General features: G+C 37.5%; 1 protein-coding gene and 1 pseudogene across 10 annotated transcripts in view; one reads left to right on the plus strand and one right to left on the minus strand.

Annotated features, from left to right (window-relative positions):
* The window catches only part of PPP1R12B (protein phosphatase 1 regulatory subunit 12B), a 249418-nt gene that overhangs the window by 62242 nt on the left and 166976 nt on the right, over positions 1-20200 (minus strand). Inside the window, exon 20 of one of the 10 annotated variants that reach the window (XM_063647191.1) lies at positions 7918-8034. The exons of the other annotated variants lie outside the window; for them this stretch is intronic. Coding sequence (XP_063503261.1) covers positions 8026-8034 — 9 coding nt within the window. The 3' untranslated portion in view covers positions 7918-8025. Of the gene's footprint in view, positions 1-7917; positions 8035-20200 lie in introns of those variants that run through there. 10 annotated transcript variants of the gene reach the window in all.
* LOC129023624 (small nucleolar RNA SNORA70) lies at positions 10769-10886 on the plus strand (annotated as a pseudogene).

A 20200-nucleotide genomic window follows, 5' to 3' on the forward strand; every position in this document is an offset into this window, starting at 1 on the left:
GTAATCCCAGCACTTTGGGAGGCCGAGGTGGGTGGATCACATGAGGTCAGGGGTTTGCGACCAGCCTGACCAACATGGTGAAACCCTGTCTCTACTAAAAACACAAAAAATTAGCCAGGCGTTGTGGGGGGCACCTGTAGTCCCAGCTACTACACAGGAGGCTGAGGCAGGAGAATCACTTGAAACAGTGAGGCAGAGGTTGCGGTAAGCCGAGATCGTGCTATTGCACTCTAGCCTGGGCGACAAGAACAAAATTCTGTCTCAAAAAAAACAAAACAAACAAACAAAAAAAACAAAAAGCCAATTATCTTGGGAATTCAGATCTTATATGATGTATATTATGGATATAGCTTATATAGCTAATCTCATCTGATAAGGTGAGTCTCCATTAGATCTTTTCACTTAAAGAAATACTGATGTAAACCTAAATACTAACATTTCCATGCTTGGTAGCATGACTGGCTAGGGAAAGGTTAGTGACACTTTTTTGATATGTTGAATGAAAGTCACCGGTTTACATTATTCCTTAAAGGCATGTCAAGAACAACTTGATCAGACACAGTTTCCTGACCTGTTTCTGTAAGATTCATACAGTGATTTCACACTCACTGGCAATTAGAGAGGGAATGTAAACCTCTTTTACTCCAAACTGGCCTCTTTGTCTCTTTTTACTTCTATCTTATGTCCACTTCTAGGAAGTAGTAACAATGACAAACTCTTTTATATTTTATAAAGTGTTTTAACATATATTATCTCACCTGATCCTCTCAACCACACTGAAAAGTATACCACTGTACAGTCATGCCCTGCATAACTGATGTTTCTGTCAACAAACCACACATACAATGGTGGTTGCATAAGACTATAATGGAACTGAAAAATTCTTATCACCTGGTATTTACTTTTTTTTTTTTTTTTGAGACGGAGTCTCAGTCTGTTGCCTGGGCTGGAGTGCAGTGGCGCGATCTTGGCTCACTGCAAGCTCCGCCTCCCGGGTTCACGCCATTCTTCTGCCTCAGCCTCCCAAGTAGCTGGGACTACAAGCGCCTGCCACCATGCCCAGCTAATTTTGTTTTTTTGTATTTTTAGTAAAGACGGGGTTTCACCATGTTAGCCAGGATGGTCTCGATCTCCTGACCTCGTGATCGGCCCGTCTCAGCCTCCCAAAGTGCTGGGATTACAGGCGTGAACCACCATGCCCGGCCTAACCTGGTATTTACTATGCCATATTTTTAATCATTATTTTAGAGTGTACTTCTCCTTCTACTTATATATAAAAAAGTTCACTCTAAAATTGCCTCAGGCAGGTTCTTCAGGCGATATTCTGAAGAAGGCATTGTTATGATAGGACGTGACAGCTCCATGCAGGAAGACCTTCCAATGGGATAACATGTGGAAGTGAAAGACAGTGATACTGATGATTCTGACCCTGTGTAGGCCTAAGCTAACGTGTGTGTGTGTCTTAGTTTTTAACAAGAAAGTTTTAAAGTTAAAAAAAAAAAAGATAAAAGCTTATAGATTAAGAATATAAAGAAATATTTTTGTACAGCTATATGTGTTTGTGTTTTAAGCTAAGTATTACTGCAAAAGAGTCAAAACGTTAAATTTTAAAAATGTATACAGTAAAAAAATTATAGTAAGCTAAGGTTATTATTGAAGAAAGAAAAAACTTTTTTATAACTTTAGTGTAGCCTAAGTGCACAGTGTTAGTAGTCTATAGTAGTGTACAGTAATGTCCTAGGCCTTCACTCTCCGCTTGCTCACTGACTCACCCAAAGCAACTTCTAGTCCTGTAAGGTGCATTCATTCATGGTAAGTGCCCTATACAGGTATATCATTTTTAATCTTTTACCCAGTATTTTTACAATACCTTTTCTATGTTTAGATACACAAATACTTATCATGTTCCAGCTCTACAATATTCAATATAGTAACATGCTGTACAGGTTTGTATCCTAGGAGCAACAGGCTATACCATATAGCCTAGGTGTGTAGTAGGCTGTACCATCTAGGTTTGTGTTAAATTCACTCTTTGATGTTTGCTCAGGGACGAAATTGCCTAACAACTCATTTCTTAGAATGTATCCCTGTTGTTAAGGGACTCGTGACCGTATTACTATCTTACAGATGAAGAAAGTGAAGTTCTGAAAGGTTAAGTGTCTTGGCCAAAGACACACAGCCAGTAAAAGGGTAGCAAAACACAACTGCCTGAAGAATAAACTTTGGTTGACTAAAGTAAAGTAAAAACAGATCTGAAAAGATCTACCAATTCAAATCCTTCAGTAAAATTCTGGGTATTTGAGACTCTTGCAGGAACACATCAGATATACAGAGAAACAGAGATAAATTCTCCAGAAAGTTGAATGTAAGCTCTTTCCTTCTTCACTTGTCTTTTTGTAGATTTAATTTTTTTCAACCCAGCCAACAAGCATTTATTGTTCCTTTCTGACTGAAAAGATATTAATTCCCCTGTAAAAATAAGAACTGAATGGAAATATTCTTGACCACAGACTTCTACAGGATGAGCTTTGCAAATAGCCACTTGTTTAGAAAATAACTTATTCCAGATAAGCAGGATAGGATGTTGAGTTCATCTATTTTATTTCTTGTAGGTAAAAAAGAGGGAAGAAAAAAGTCTCTAAACTTTAGGGCATTGTTATAATGGAATTAAGAGCACCAGGTAGTCGGCTCAACAGAGTTTCCAACAAATATAAGAACTATCAAATAGAGGAACTGCATATGTTTGTTTTTGAGATGGGACATATCTAATGTGTGAATAAGCCAATAAAATGTCTTATGATGTGAATACTAATCATCGACTCTCATTGACTCAACTCTCCCAAAAGTTAGTAAAGGAAGAAATTAATGAACCAGTTGAGTAATTTCTACTTTTTCCTCTTTATTTTTTTAAGTTAAAAAAACCTAAATGGCATGGTTTAAGGGTGATGTTTGATAAAATGTTCCCCAGTGATGATTTCCAACGCTAGCAATATACCATGGTGCTGTACACATGGTTTGGGAAGGGTGTGTATTTGAGGTCAGATATGCTGGGTTGAAATTCTAACCCCTGCTTAACTGACTGATATGGTCAAGTTCTTCAGCCCCATTGAATCTTATTTGGTTCATCACCCAAAATAGTGATAAGGATGCTTATTTACAGAGTTGTTATATGCTTTAGGATACACACACACACACACACACACAATCATCCATCACAGTGCCTAGCATGTGGTCATGCTCAATACATGGTCATTATCACAAAAAAATACTTGGTTAACATGCACGTGCATTTATAAAATATATGTAAGAATCTAAATGAAAATCTGAAGCAAAGAGCTTAAATATCAGTTTTTATATTCTATGCACTTACTTTCCTTGTGATTATGTAAAAGGTTACTGAAAAAGATGGCAGAATCTCCTTTTCAAATGCTTTAAGAAAAAACTTACCTCTACCTATCTTCCTCCTTCCCTCTTCCCAGCTTTCTTTATTTCTTAGAAGGCAAAGAGCCCTGGCAATAAGAGGAGGGTACAGTGGTGAGGTAGTAGCCTGGTCTACTTGGGTCTAGTTAGCGGATTGGCTTTACACAAGGGATTGAGCAAATAAGTAAACATATTGAAAATGGCAACTAGGTTTCTCATTGTTAGAGAAGGCAGACATAAATACAAAAAAAAAAAAAAAGGGAAAGCTAAAAAGAACCCCATGTTGGTATGAAATCATGATTTTCAATATAGACAGATAAAGAAATAAAGATGTAAATGTATGTGTATATGTAAGCAAATGCATCCATATGTATGTCTTTCCTAGCTCTGTCCAGTGAAAGGGGCCTGCGAAGAGCAACACTCCAGCAGCATTTAGCGTACCTACTGCCTAGATCATTGTTTCTAAATGCCACTTTCTACTAAGAGAAACAGGGCTCTCTGGAGAAATGGCTAATTCCAGAGCTGGGGTAAGGAAAGAAAATGAACCTGATCTCTTGTGCTAGAAGGTGAGAAAGTCCTCAAACAACACTTAAATGATATGACACAAGGACACAGAAGCCTGCTTAAAAAGCCAAACCTGGGATAATAAGAGCATCATAATAAATAATGATAGCAATGAATTATAACCCACTGACTAGGAACCCATGAGTAGACATTGATATAAATAAATGAATGAAAAAAATAAATGGGAGGAGAAAAGCTTCTTGCTTACAATAGAATGCCTACTAATAAATGTAGAAGGGGTAATAAAGTTAGAAAAATTACCATTTGGCAACCATGACTGTAAAATCAATCCAAGAAAGAAGTATTAATGGATGTTCAAAGTAGTGGGTAAAAGTAGAGAAGAAACTGGAGTTTACGTAATCTCAAAGTATCACATCAGACAACATTTATTAATCACAAAGGAGGAAAAACTACCTACCATGGAGAAACCTGGCAGACGTCATCTCAATCCAGTCATCAAAGACAAGACCACTGGTAACATGACAAACTGACAGCATGAAATGAGAAGAATACAGTATCACTTCTATGACATTGTGGCCAAAAATGCATAAACTGGGCCTAATCATGAGAAAACACTGGATAAACCTAAACTGAGGGACATATATGACTGGCCTGCTATCTTCAAAAATATCAAGGTCGGCCAGGCGTGATGGCTCATGCCCGTAATCTCAGCACTTTGGGAGGCTAAGGAGGGCAAATCTCTTGAGCCCAGGGGTTCAAGATTAGCCTGGGCAATGTCACAAAACCCCGTCTCTACCAAAAAAACAAAACAAAACAAAACCCAAAATTAGCAAGGCACGGGGGCGCCCACCTGTAGTCCCAGCTACTCAAGATGCTGAGGTGGGAGGATCCTCTGAGCACAAGAGGCAGAGGATGCAGTGAGCTAAAATCACACTACTGCACTTCAGCCTGGGCAACAACAAAACAAAACAAAACAAAACACCCCCAAAAAACCAAGGTCATATAAGTCAAGGAAAGTCTAACTAGAGATACACAAAAATTGGGTATAGTGATTCTGGATTGGATCTTTCTGCTCCCATGGACTTTATTAGGACAACTGGTAAAAATGTGAATGTGTCACGCCTGTAATCCCAGCACTTTGGGAGGCTGAGGTGGGCAGATCACCTTAGGTCGGGAGTTCCAGACCAGCCTGACCAACATGGAGAAACCCCATGTCTACTGAAAATACAAAATTAGCCAGGCGTGGTGGCACATGCCTGTAATCCCAGCTACTTGGGAGGCTAAGGCAGGAGAATCGTTTGAACCTTGGAAGCAGAGGTTGGGATGAGCCGAGATCGCACCATTGCACTCCAGCCTGGGCAACATGAGTGAAACTCCAACTCAAAAAAAAAAAAAAAAAAAAAGTGAATGTGATCTCTAGGTAAAGGGTATACAGCAATTCTTTATTCTTGAAATATTTCTGTAAGTTTAACAGTGTTTAAAAAAAAAAACAGAGTTTTTTCATGTCACTACAGTGAGAAAGGGGCACAAGGAAGTGACTTTCTTTTTTAATTCCTGACAACTCTGAAAGATAGTTTCTCTTTACAGAGGACTCTAAGATTATATGTTCACCAAAGAATTGGGTTTGCTAATGGAAACAGGCAGTCACTTAGGCTGAAGGTACAATGAGACTCATTATTAGGTTATGAATCAATTTAGTGGCCACAACCAGATCAATAAAAAGTGAATAAACAGAATAGCAAATGTTGGAATGCATTACACATAGTAGACTAAGGTATAGGTATGTTTCTGTCAAAGGTGTTTGAACCAGAGGCACTCTATCTTGAATAGGGGCTGGGTAAATAAGGCTGAGACTTACTGGGCTGCATTCCCAAGAGGTTAAGGCATTCTCAGTCACAGGATGAGATAGGAGGTCAGCACAAGATACAGGTCACAAAGACCTTGCTGATAAAACAGGCTGCGATAAAGAAGCCAGCCAAAACCCACCAAAACCAAGATGGCGATGAGAGTGACCTCTGGTCGTCCTCATGACTCATTATACACTAATTATAAAATATCAGCATGCTAAGAGACACTCCCACCAGTGACATGACAGTTTACAAATGTCATGGCAACACCAGGAAGTTGCCCTATATGGTCTAAAAAGGGGAGGAACCCTCAGTTCTGGAAATTGCCCACCTCTCTCCTGGAAAACTCATGAATAATCCACCCCTTGTTTAGCATAGAATCAAGAAGTAGGGCTGCTCTGTCTATGGAGGAGTCATTCTTTTATTCCTTCACTTTCTAAATAAACTTGCTTTCACTTTACTCTATGGACTTGCCCTGAATTCTTTCTTGCGTGAGACCTAAGAACCCTTTCTTGGGGTCCAGATCAGACTCCTTTTCTGGTAACAAAACCACAAGGTCCTTTAAGGCCCAAAGGAGATCAACAGTTAGGTGGACATTACCTAGTCTTTCAAAAATGTCTCTGCCTCTCCCTCAAATCAATTTTGGTAGGTTAGTTTATAAACTTCTGAGTAGGTACAATATACAGTATTTTAGTTCAGATTTAGGTAAGAAGGTGATGAGTCAAGTATTACCAGTTAAGAAGTATAGTTTAAGATCTCTGTTCCTCCTTTTGGAACAGGGCAGTCATTTTCAGTCCATTTATGAATATAAGATCCAAAGAAAATATTTTTATTTTTATTTTCAACTGATACTTTTCTTCCATCAACTAACAACTATTAAGTTCTTATTCTATGCAAGGTACTATTAGGGACAGGGATATACAAAGTACTGTAAGACATGATTCGTGTCTTCAAAGAGATTACAGAAAATCTCAAAATTTGTATCACTACAAAGATCTCCATACTGTTAAAAAATTAATATCAAGCCCTACCCTTCCATATATTTTTATATAAATAATTTTTTATCTCATACTAAACAATTTGTTTTTAAAGGAGACCATCAACAGCACACAGCCAAATCGGAAGATAGTCTAGAATTCATAACAGCTTCATTTACTATTCTATGCTTTTATAGCGACGTTTTATTACTGGGTACTTAGAAGGGCCAAAAATATTACTTGGGGGCAGGAAATAAGTTCTAAAGGAAATAGGAGGTTCTTTGTCACTTCTTCTTCTCTTTTGATTTTTCCATCTCAATCCTGTTTTAATTTATGTGATGTGAAAATCCTCCCCTTTTGGGGGTGATGGAGAAGATCAATAATGATAACTCACATTTAATGTTGACTCCTGCACAGATGCTCCTGAGTGAGGGAGACATATTAGGGACTTTACCACAAAATGAATCATTTTAGAGAAAAGAGTCAGCCTTAATTCCACATGTAAGAAAATGCAGAACAGAGAAAAGTCACGCAATTCTTTCAGTGTAATAAAGGGCCTTTGACACATGTTCTTTGTGAACAAGCAAAAAAGCTAAAAATCAGACCAACAAAATATATCCACTAACGGCTTATGCATAGTCTAGTGGGTTGCTGGGAGTAGGGAGAAGAGATGGTGTTATTTTGGAGTACAAGGCAGCAACAGAGAGGCAAAGCAAGACAGGATATACAAGTTGCACAGCATGGAGCTCACAATAACTTTACTAGCTGACAAAATGTTCCCAATCTTGCTCCCATATATTTAAATAATCATGCCCTAGTGTTACGAATGTTAAGTCTCAGAAATTCATTTAAGGGTAAGAGATTATAAAGGTCCTTTAAGAAAATCATTCTGCAAACCTGTCCTAGAATCGGTTCATGAGTTTAGTATTTTGCAATTAAATTTAACTTTATGGCTTACAAAAAGCAGAAATGAAAACCTATCTCTTTTTAATGTGACCAACATAGCTTTTCCCCCTTCACACTTTTTTTGTAGGCCACATAGGCTAGAAACATCAGTAAAGGTATAAGGGGCAGGTTTGTCACAGGGAGGGGAAGGGGCAACACTTACCACAAGAGCTTTTGAAATTATGTGGGGACACTGATTGTCACAATGATTGGAGGGTGCTATTGGCATTTCAAATGCCAGGCTCAGGGATGCTGAATGCTTGCTATCATGGAAACAGACCCACATAGTGAAGAATTACCCTGCCAAATGCTCACAGCACCTTGATGAGGAAAAAAAAAAAAACAACTTGAACTGATCAGAAGCACTAACAGGGTATATTATATCTTTTTTGATTAGCTTAAAAGTAGCAAAAGGGCTCTATATAATGTCAGTTAAACACTGAATAAGTAGCTTTAAAGCATATGATTTATCTGAAATTTTTGTTAAGACTATAAATATTTAGTACAGTTAAGAGCTAGAATTAGGGAGATAGTTTCCTCAAATTCATCAGATATTACAATTTAAATATGTGCAGTTGTACAGAAATTATATGTCAAGAAAGGTGTTTTAAAAACTTAAGGAGAAAGGTACAGAGGAGAAAGGTACAGAATTAATTTTAGAATAACTTTTAAAATAAATAAATCCATTTAGTTCTCAAAGATATCTGTGATAGTTAAGTTGTGCTCATAATCTGTATGCCAGGCAAAACGTATTACTGCCTGGTAGCAACACACTTAAATTTAAGCTCACAAGTTTGATAACGATCAGTTTCTTGAAAATGTAACCTATAACTTAAAGAAGGTTCAGAAATTCTATGTAAGTTTTTAAATTGTCATCAACTTGATTTTTAAAAATATTTTTAGTTTTCTTTAAAGCCTATAAATGAGGCTGAATGGTCCATCAGGTGTTAAGAAAAATAATTATTTCCCACTTTTAGTTAACTGCAGAGTTTTAAGGAAAAGGCCCTACGAAAAGTGATCTATGTATGATTCATCTAGAAATTTAAATATTTCAACTAGTCTTCATAGTTGTGAATTTGCAGTTGATCCAGAAATAAAGGCTGCTCTGTTCATCTGGGTTTACTAAAAATACTCCCAAACTTAACATCTAACTTCTTTTTTTTTTTCCAATAATAACATAGATCCTGGAAGAGTATATGAAAGACTCTTCCTGATCAACGATGAACTGGCATGCACCCTTTTTGCTTTGCAGATACTTCTGACATATGCAATGTAAATGTTTATTCATTTATTAGTTGTCTATGTGCCATCTATATACACTTTATCTTCACGTTCTCAGGTAAAAATACTTCAAAATAGTTGAAGATGAAAGATGCCATTGTACTACTAGGTTTATCCTCTCATTTCCTTTATCCTCAACTTATTTTCTTTGTATCATCTGAATCCTCCAGATATGTAACTTTTCCTTTTTATGCCTTTCACATTTCCACAGGAGATCACTTTGTCCCCTTCATTAGGGTTCTGTCAGGAGAGATTTAAGATTTGGTTCTAGCTAAAAAATATGGCTGTAGCTCTGAAGATGACATAAAAGCTTTTCCCTATGCCTAAGATTTCAAATATATGTATACATTTGAAAGAAAAAACAGGGAGAGCATTATTTTTTTGTCCAGATTATTTTTGCTCATTGTAGGTAAAAAACAATCTGTGCATATATGTAAAAAAAAAAACAAAAAAAAACACAACAAAACAAAAAACCTTTCAGTCCCTACATAATAACTCAGAAATAAAGTTTCTTCAGCCAGCTATGGGGATGGGGGAAACAATTCCCAGGGTACACATGTTAGTGGTCCTGTCAACTCTGTCATTCTCACATTGCAATGCCAATGCAATTCCACATAAACACAATTATGCTGAGGCAAACACTGTTGCAGAGTATGAGAACTACATATGCCCTGTTCTAACAAACACAACTTGTGAGGTTCTTGAGGCATGGCAATGTTTGTGGCAAACAGGACCAATGTGAGAATCAAATTTATTAGATTCCTAGAGTCTACTGCTTAGCATGCAATACAGTAAACAACTAAGCTCCATGATGACTGAATTGACTGGCATACAACAACCACAAATTGTTCTCTTTGAGCACAAAGGGCATGTAAGAGCTAACAGATGAGTGTCCCAGGCATGGTTCTACGTAGTTCGTATGATACTGCATATGATGTTACTATCTAGGCTGGTCAATTTGGGTGGTGATAACAGTGTGTTACTGGAGTTAAAGTTACAGAGTCAATCTCTATATGCTTAGTTAGCACCATATTAAAACAAAACAAAATTTTTTCCATGCCACAGACTATTAGTGACCTAGCTATCTTACAGATACATGCTGTTGGTCATAATACAGACTTAGAGTGTCCAAAACCCATCATTACAACTGGAATTAAAATAACTGGAATCAAAGAGCAAAGCTGGTCCACACAGAAGGACGAGCACAAAGTCAAAGGTCCAGTCCTTAAAACCTCTACCACCTAGGTATAATCAGATGTCTTTTTCTAGTGCCGTTTGTGGGAAGTATTCAGACTTTATTTTGGTTTTTCTTTGCTTCAGTTCTTAGCCTCTTTTTGTTGTTACTAAACAACCTGGAGGCAAAACAATCTAGTGTAGATTCTGGCTTCCTTCTTTTTATTTTCTGAAACAGTTTATGTAAGACAAGTATTATTATACTTGTTCCTTGACAGTTTGATAAAATTCATCCCCCAAATTACTCTAGGCTTGGTGTTTTTGGCAGGAGGTTGGGGAGGTGGTGGTTAAATATGATTAAATTTCTTTAAAGGTTACGGGACTTCTTTGTTTTGTCATTTTTTCCTAAGTCATTTTGATATTTTATATTTTCCCAGAAGAGTGTCCACTTAAACTACGTTTTCAAGCTTATTGTCATAAAGTTGCTCAAAATAATCTTATATTTTAAATATGTTTATCTTAATTTTGTCCCTATTTCTCTTTCTAATACTATTTGTTTACACCTATAGTTTTTCTCTAGATCAGCTTTTCAAAGGTTTACTGCATTTTACCCTCCCTGATGGGGCTCAGTGTGCAGCAGCTGGAAAAAGTAGATGCCCTGTTTATCTATGCAGCTCAATTGTTGTACGTGTTGCTTTAAGGGGCCTTGAAGACTCTTCCCTCTCCCTATTGTTGACAAAATAACTGCCTCTGATCTGCTTTTGTTTGCATCCCAGGCCCCAGACTAGCATGTAAGATGCCTTTGAGAAGTCCTAGAACACTGCAGTCAAGGTGGACACTGGAAAATAAAAAGGCTTATTGAATTTTCTGTCTTTTCAAAGAATCAGCTTCTGGTACTAACACTATTTCTACTGCTAGTCTGTTTTCTGTTCATTAATTTCTGCTTTTATCTTTATTTTATTTCATTCCTTCTACTTACTTTGGGCTTACTCTGTTTGCAACTTCTTGAACTGAAAGCTTAGCTCATTTATTTTCACTTTTTCTAATTTTTTAACCTTAAACATGTATTTAAGGTTATAGTTTTCTCTCTTTAGCTACTCTACAAGATCTAATGTGAAGTAATTTTATTGTTGTTCAGCTCTAAATATTTTGTAATTCTCATTATAACTACCTCCTTACCCATGCAGTATCTACAAGGAAGTTTATACTTTTCAGAAATATTCTTTCCTTCTTCAGCTAACTTTTTGTTGCCATTACAAAAAAACTATAACCCCTCCATAATCTCAACTCTGTATCTCCACATCCTATCTTTCCAGCTTATTCTTTCTACTAGGGTGATCCTGAATTATTGTTCATTGTTCAACCTCATGGAATCTCCACTGCATCTCATGCTCTTGATGTCCCTTCACTCTCCTCTTTATCGAGCTTACATTCCATGATTTATCATTATTATCATCACTCTCCCCTCTCTCCCTTCATAGTGCTTGGCAAAACTTCAACCATGTTTAAATCCAATTTTCTGCCTACTCCACACCTGCACCTGTGCAACTAAATGTGGCTGGAAAAAAACATACAACCATGCTCATTGGTCTCAATTTAAATTCATTACTTTGAACCTTTAGTGGACTCAAATGCACACACAGATACTTCCCTAGTCCATTTACTTTCCTAGATAAATACTTTACCCCTTTCCCTTTTAACTCAAACACCCAACACTTCCTTCCTCACGTTCTTTCTTGGCTGCTGGTCTTGCTTTCTATTTCACTAAGAAAATTGAAGCAATCAGAAAAGAACTTCCACAAACTATTACCACATTTAACCACCATTTACCATCTTCTCACTTGTTACCACTGATGAACCTAACATGCTTCTATTTGAAGTCAAATCCTTCAACTTGTACCCTAGACCCTACTCAAGGACCTCATTACAGCAGTTCTCCATTCTTCCTCCCACATCATCTTTTTGTTGTTGTTGTTGTTGTTGTTCTCTACTGGGATCATTCTCACAAGCAAACATGTAGCTTAAAAAACACCCTTTTCTGGCTGGGTGTGGTAGCTCACACCTGTGATCCCAGCACTCTGGGAGGCCGAGGCGGGAGGATCACCTGAGGCCAGGAGTTTGAGACCAGCCTGGTCAACATGGCGAAAGCCTGTCTCTACTAAAACTACAAAATATTAGCCAGGTGTGGTGGCGGGCACCTGTAATCCCAGCTACTCGGGAGGCTGAGGCAGGAGAATCACTTGAACCTGGGAGGCGGAGGCTGCAGTAAGCCAAGATTGCACCATTGCACCACTCCAGCCTGGGCAACAGAGCAAGACTCCATCTCAAAACAAAAAACAAAAAATATCCTTTTCTTGACTCTCCCCAAAAGCTGCCACTCCATTTCCTTGCCAACCCCCCTTCCTGAAAAACTTACCTCTAAAAAAAAAAAAATAGCTTTTCTCAATGTTTTCAATTCCTCTCTTCTCAATGTGGCTTAAAATTACTTCAGTCAGGCTTTCTGTCCCACTATTCGAACAAAACCACTCTTATCAAGGTCATAATGTTATCAAAATCAATGGTCAGTTCTTAGTCTTCATCTTATATGACCCTATCAGCAACATTTAACACTGTTGACAACTACCTCTTTCTTGATACACTTTTTTTTTCACTCACACTGGAAAGGACACCAGATACTTCTTGGGCCCTCTTCCCTTTTCTGTATTTTCTTTCTGTTATCTGATACAGTCTCATTGCTTTAAATATCATCTAAATACTCCACAGCATTTTGGCAGATCTGTATAACCAAACTGCCAAAATTTCCAGTTGGAAATCTAACAGGTATCTCAAACCAACATATCTAAAACTGGATTCTGGCTGCGTGTGGTGGCTCACACCTGTAATCCCAGCACTTTGGGAAGCCAAGGTGGGCGGATCACTTGAGGTCAGGAGTTCTAGACCGGCCTGGCTAACACAGTGCAACCCCAGCTCTACTAAAAATACAAAAACTAGTCGGGTATGGTGGCGGACACCTGTAATCCCAGCTACTCAGGAGGCTGAGGAAGGAGAATCACTTTGAACCCAGGAGGCAGAGGTTGCAGTGAGCCAAGATCGCGCCACCACACTCCAACCTGGGACAGAGCGAGACTCTGTTCAAAAAATAAAAAAATAAAATTGGATTCCTAAGAAGTCATTATACGAAAAAAATACTTGCACATGCATGTTTACAGCAGCACAATCTGCAATTGCAAAAATTTGGAACCAGCCCAAATGCCCATCAATCAATGAGTGGATAAAGAAATTATGGTATATATATATATATATATATATACACACACACACACACACACACCATGGAATACTACTCAGCCATAAAAAGGAAGGAAATAATGGCATTTGCAGTGACTTAGATGGAACTGGAGACCATTATTCTAAGTGAAGTAACTTAGGAACTGAAAACCAAACATTGTATGTTCTCACTCATAAGAGGGAGCTAGGCTATGAGGATGAAAAGGTGTAAGAATGATACAATGGACTTTGGGGACTCAGGGGAAAGCGTGAGAGGGGGGTAGGGGATAAAAGACTACACATTGGGTACAGTGTACACTACTTGGATGATGGGTGCACCAAAATCTCAGAAATCACACTAAAGAACTTATTCATATAATCAAAGATTACCTGTTCCCCCAAAATCTATGGAAAAAAAATTAACTAACTAACTAAATAAATAAGATTGGCTTCCTAGTTTTCTTCCCCAACCTGCTTCATTTGTAGCCCCCCCCCGCCCCCATGTCAGTTGATGGCAACTCTATCCTATCAGTTGCTTAGGTCAAAAACCTTGGAATCATCTAAAATTCCTCCCTCTTTCTGTCACATCCCACAAGCCCTTCCAGGAAATGTTGGCTCTACCTTCAAATATATCCAGAATCTTACCAACTTTCAACAACTCTATTGCTACCATGTGATCCAAGCCCCTATCATCATTTCTTGCCTGGATTACTGAAATAGCTACTCAGCTGCTACCTCTGTCTGAAGTCTAATCTCAACACAGCAGCTTGAATGATTCTTTTAAAACTTAAGTCAGATCGGCCGGGCATGGTAGCTCACATCTGTAATCCCAGCACTTTGGGAGGCCGAGGCAGGCAGATCACAAGGTCAGGAGTTTGAGACCAGCCTGACCAACATGGTGAAACCCCGTCTCTACTAAAAATACAAAAATTAGCTGGGCGTGGTGGCATGCACCTGTAATCCTAGCTACTCAGGAGGCTGAGGCAGGAGAATCGCTTGAACCTGGGAGGTGGAGCTTGCAGTGAGCCGAGATGGTGCCAATGCACTCCATCCTGGGCAACAGAGCAAGACTCCGTCTCAAAAAAAAAAAAAAACTTAAGTCAGATCACATCATTCCTCTACTCAAAATCCTGCAATGGTGCCTCATTTTGTGCACAGTAAATGACAAAGGCCTATGACGCTCTACATTCAGATGATCTGATTCTCTTTCCTGCTACTCTCACCTGCCATTTATTTCATGTGTCAGTACTTTCCCACCATATGGCCTTTGCTCTAGCTGTACCCTCTTGCTAGAGGACCTCACTACACTACATCTGAAGAAATGTTCTTCCTTCAGATATCTTTGTGGCTAACTCCTTCTGCTTCTTTAAATCTCAACCTGTCAATAAGATATACTCAGACCCACTGTTTATATTACAACCTGTACTTTCTCCATCCAATCCTCTTTATTCAATTCTCCTTTCTAGTTTTTTTTCCAAATTGCATCAGTGTCTAACATATTATATACTTTATTATGTTTGTTGTTTATTGTCTGCCTTTTCATCTTACTCCCTGCTAGAATGTACACTTCAACAGGTCAGGATCATTGTCTATATTGTTGACTAAAGGATTCCAAGAGCCTCGAACAATATCTGGCAAATATTGGACAAATAAGTATTTGTTGAATGAATGAGTGAATGTTGATTTTTCATTTAGCATGGTCACAATACACATGCCCTATGTGTGCTATATATCTGTTAGATTAAGCTGGTTAATTATGTTGTTCAAATCCTTTATGTTCTTGAGTATTTTTGACTGTTTGATATACTGGTTTCTAAGAGAGGTGTGTTAAAATCTGCAACACTGACTGTGGATATGCTAATTCTTGATAATTCTGTCAGTTTTGTTTTATATATTTTGAGAGTATATTTTCAGTATCTAGAGTCATTTTATATCATCTTCGTGGATTGCTCCCTATTTATAAGTGAGACATATATTTCTGTCATTTGATGTTTTTAGGCAAAAACATGTTCATGTTTCAAATGATGTTCATGTTGTCAGCTTTCACTTGGTGTAACCATGAGAAAATTTTTCCTGTCCTATACTTGTATTTTTTTTATCTTTCAGTGTTACTTTGAAAAGAGCATATGGAAGGATAATCTGAGTATCTCTCTGGCTTTGTAGATTAATTTATATTATGATTACTTACATATTTTATTTTGTATTTCCTATTTCCATGTTTTTCCTTTGCTTCTTTTTATCTTCTTTCCTGCCCTGTATTGAATGGAGTGAAAGCATTTAAAATATTACCTATCTTTTCTCTTTCCCCTACTGATTAAGGACTTGTACCTTCTATTTCTATATTTCTATTACTGTACTGGATACCCTTATATTTAACATACTTATTTAAATATATATTTTTTAAAAGCCTATAAAATTAATCTGTATCTTTTCTACTCAAAACAAGGACTTTAGCACACATTTACATCTTTAATACCATATTATTGTTGCTAAGATTTAGTTCTAGCTTTTGAAGCATATTAGCTTTATCTCATATTTTAACACTCTTTGCTTTTGTATTCCACTTCTTTCTGCATTTATTTTTCTCTTTGCTGAAGAACATCCTTTAGTTCTTTTATCACCAAGAGTTTGTGAGTTGAAAACTTAGCTTTGTGTATCTGAAGATGCGTTTATTTTGCTCCCACTCTGTATATAAACCACTGTATGAAACTGTAAGCTCACAGTTATTTTTCTATAGCACTTTGAAGATACTAGTCAGTTTTCTGGTATCTACTGTTACCAAAGCCTACTGCCAATTTGACTACCATTCCATTATTCAGAATTTTTTGTTATACTTGTATTCAGAATTTCAGATTTTCTCTTTATCATTAATTTTCTACGATTTTATTATCATGTATGTAGTTGTGGATTTATCTATCCTGTGTTACACATGGTAGCATTTTCTATTTTGAAGACTCAGCTTCATTTCTGAAAAAATTCTTAGCTGCAGTTATTGTTATTATTATTGCCACTTTTTTATTCACTCTTTTTTCTCCTTTGCAACTCCTAGCAGATGTATGTTAGAGCTCTTCAGGTCATCTTTCACGTCCATCTTTCTCTTTCATTTTCTTCTAACTCTCTCTAAACTGCATTCTGAAAGATTTTCTCAGTTCTATTTCCTAATTCTCTAATTTTCTCTTAAGCTATAGAAAGTATGTGCAGTCTAACTGTTCTTTTACTTCAATATTGTATTTTTACATTTCAATATAATATTTTTCACTTCAAGATGTCTAAATGCTTCTTTCTCACAGCTTTCTCTTCTTGTTTCATTATCTGTTCTTCATTCTGTAAAATCTAATTTCTTCTTTTAACTTACTTTTAAACGCTGATCAGACTGTTCTTTTTTTCTCAGGTATAAATTCTCTCATTTGTTGGGTTCTCTTGACTGCTTTTTCATGATCTTAGGTTTTACTGGGTTCTTTGTAATGTTTTGGGGGCTCAATTTTTATGATAACTAAAAAATGTAAGTACCTATATCTATAGGGCAGTTTTAAGTTGCCTCAGCTTAAATCTGATAATGTGCCAACCTTGAACCAGACCTTAAGTTGGTAGCTCTGGGCCTTCTTTCCTCCTAGGTAGCCCAGTTCTGAATTTTTAGCCCAAAAGCATTTTGGGTCCAAGTTCTATCTTGAGTGGTTTCCTGCACTTGCTTGTGACTGCCAATTCTTCTTTACTTCTGGTCAGGAACAAGCAGCTTATTCCTGGCTGTGACACTGCTGGGATAAGTTAGATTAACCCAGCTCCTATTTGTATTGTGCTCTTGGGTCCTGGGTTCACGCACAGACAGGATCATTGCAAAAAAACCTGGTCCCAATTGCCCATAACCATTCATAGCACCCCCCGATCCCCTGCCATCACAGTGGCTTTTCTATTACTGGCCCAAAGAGACTTTTTTTTCTTATTTTTAAGAATAACTATGTATTTTTGAAAACCTTTAAAAATATTTATGCATAATTTCTCTGTTTTTGAATGAGAGGAATAAGATTCAGGAGTATTCACTCTCCCACCCTGACCTAGAAGTCCCAGAGTAGCTTTCACTTTTGAAATAACAGCAGTTCAATTTTCCTGACCTCACCAGTCTGTAAACATTAGCATATATACCCAAAGTTCAAACTTGAATAAGCTGTAGTAGGGACAAATTTCCATTATTTGGAATTTGTTTACATTGAAATAAATAATAGATGTACTAGGAAATCAGAAATGGAAGGAAGATGACTTTTAAAAGGTTAAGAAACTTGGGACAGCAGCAGACTTTACTGTAAATCTTATGTACAAACTCCATCACTGCTTCCCATAAATGGAATCAGACTGAGCAAAGAAGAGGGTACTTTCCACAGCACCAGGAAGAGCCACTGCAGCCAGCAGAGTCCTGTAATAAGCACCAACCTGCACTCCTGCACCTGGAAGACAGCCATCAGCTTAGTGGAAAGAATGCTGGACTGGGAATTCAGAAATGTTCTAGTTCATTTTCTACCACTAAGTCATTGTACAGCTTAGGCTAAGCCAGGCCCTCTTTTGGGCCCCAGGTTTTCCATCTGTAAAATAAGAGAGTTGGGCTAGAACAACTTCTAATGTACCTTCCAGAAATAATTTTCTGTGACCTTAACAGTTTGGTACTTTATAAGTAGGCTAAGTCCTCCATTCTTCAGCTTGCTCAGTAATAACCTGCCAGGTAAAAGAAGAAAATCATGTATTTCTGAAATCAGTTTTCAAATCAAATGAAAGAATCACTAGATGCATATTTTTGTTTGACCACCACTCTACAAAGGAACAGCCTGGTAGCTGGATGAAGTTTCTGTGTGGGTTTACACACAATCTAAGTTTTAAATAGAAAAAGCAAACCAACCCAGACCAAAACAAAAACCCTCCACACAAGTCCCAGACACAACAAATGGTAAGAGTTCTTTTCTACAAACATGTCTGTTTCTAATAGCTGAGAAGACCAAAAAAGAAAAAAATGTATCAAACTGACCAGATATAAGTGTAGATAAAGAAAAAACGAAGGAGCATGCAGCAAAGTTACAGGATATGAGAGATTTGACTCTGCACACTGCAAAGTCTGTACAATTAGAAATTTCATGTGAACAGAAATGTAGGGAAGACAACGAGAAAAGAAAGGATAAAATTGGAGTTCCACTAAATGGAAGTTAAGAGTGGATTAAGTATTTTTAAATTGAGGCCAGGCACAGTGGTTCACGCCTGTAATTCCAGCACTTTGGGAGGCAGAGGCGGGTGGATCACTTGAGGCCAGGAGCTTGAGATCAGCCTGGCCAACACAGCAAAACCCCATCTTTACTAAAAATACAGAAAAAAAATTAGCTGGGTGTAGTGGTGAACACCTATACTCCCAGCTACTCAGGAGGTGGAGGCATGAGAATCTCTTGAACTCTAGAGGCGGAGACTGCAGTGAGCCAAGATCACACAACTGCACTCCAGCCCGGGTGACAGAGTGAGACCCTGTCTCAAAAGAAAAAGAAAAAAAAAAATTTTAAATTGGGTTGAAGTGGCAAGGAAAACTCAAGATTAAATCTCAGAGCTTCCTAGAGCCTTGACTATCAGCCACAATAAAAATTTATGTGAATTGTTTAATTTCACCACGATGCAGTAAAAAACCAAACTGATTCAGATTTCATAGGTCTGAAGGATGGAAAGTTGACACACAGCTAGCCATAATCTCGAGTCTTCAAATAACATACTAAAGACATACTGTTTTCTAAAAAAAACAACAAAAAGCATCTTATCATTTACATTGCTATTTGTGAGGCATAGTGTATTGCATCGACACTGCTATATATGTATAGACAGACTATATTAAGGGTGGGTGTCCAGCAGATTTCTATCCACTATTGCATACTTCCACCACAGCTGAAATAGCCAATCAGTCAAAAGAGAGGGATAACGTTCTCTGACAAAATTCCCACTCAGTTCACGAAATAGCCATTGAGCAGTCTTCACTTTCATGCAAACTTTTTGCAAGTGTGTTACCAAAGCATTTAAGGGGGGAAAAAATTACACAAATAACAAGGCCTCATTAAAGAAAATTTGGGAAATAAAGAAAAGCAGAAAAAAAGTCACATTTAGTCTCATCACAGAAATACAACCACGGCTAACACTTTGCTCACTTTCTCCCTGGTCTCTTTACCTGGGCCTGCTACATCCTTATGGTTGTAATCATATGACATATACAATTGTGTATCTAGTTCATTTAGTAATACTATACTGTAAGCATTTATCCAAGTTATTATATTATCTTTGTAACTCACTTTTAAATGGCTGCCTTATAATCCACTCTATTTTAAGGAAACACCCCTAAATGGCTAGCTGGTGGGGAATAGTAAAGCAAACTATGATTCATAGCATTCCATTAGATGGATGAATCATAGTTTACTTAACTGCTGCCAGAATACTGGACAGTAGGCTGTTTCCAATATTTCTGCTATTATAAATAGCTAAACGAGCTAAATCTGTTTTGTTCAATAGTGCCTAATAGCCTTCCATATAGTAGATACTCAAGTATTTGTAGAATGAATATTTACAGAGCTGCCTATATATAACATACCTTGTGACAACAATTTCTGTGCATAAAATCCCCCTCCTTCCCGTATTTAGAACTGTTTCCCAGAGATACATTTTCATAGGGGGCTATTCTGGATCAATTTGGGACTTTTGTCAATCTAGCCATTTGCTCCTCAAAAAATAATGACTAATTTGCACTCCCAACAATAA

The sequence above is a fragment of the Pongo pygmaeus genome, chromosome 1 (genome assembly GCF_028885625.2).
Source record: "Pongo pygmaeus isolate AG05252 chromosome 1, NHGRI_mPonPyg2-v2.0_pri, whole genome shotgun sequence".
NCBI lineage: Eukaryota > Metazoa > Chordata > Mammalia > Primates > Hominidae > Pongo > Pongo pygmaeus.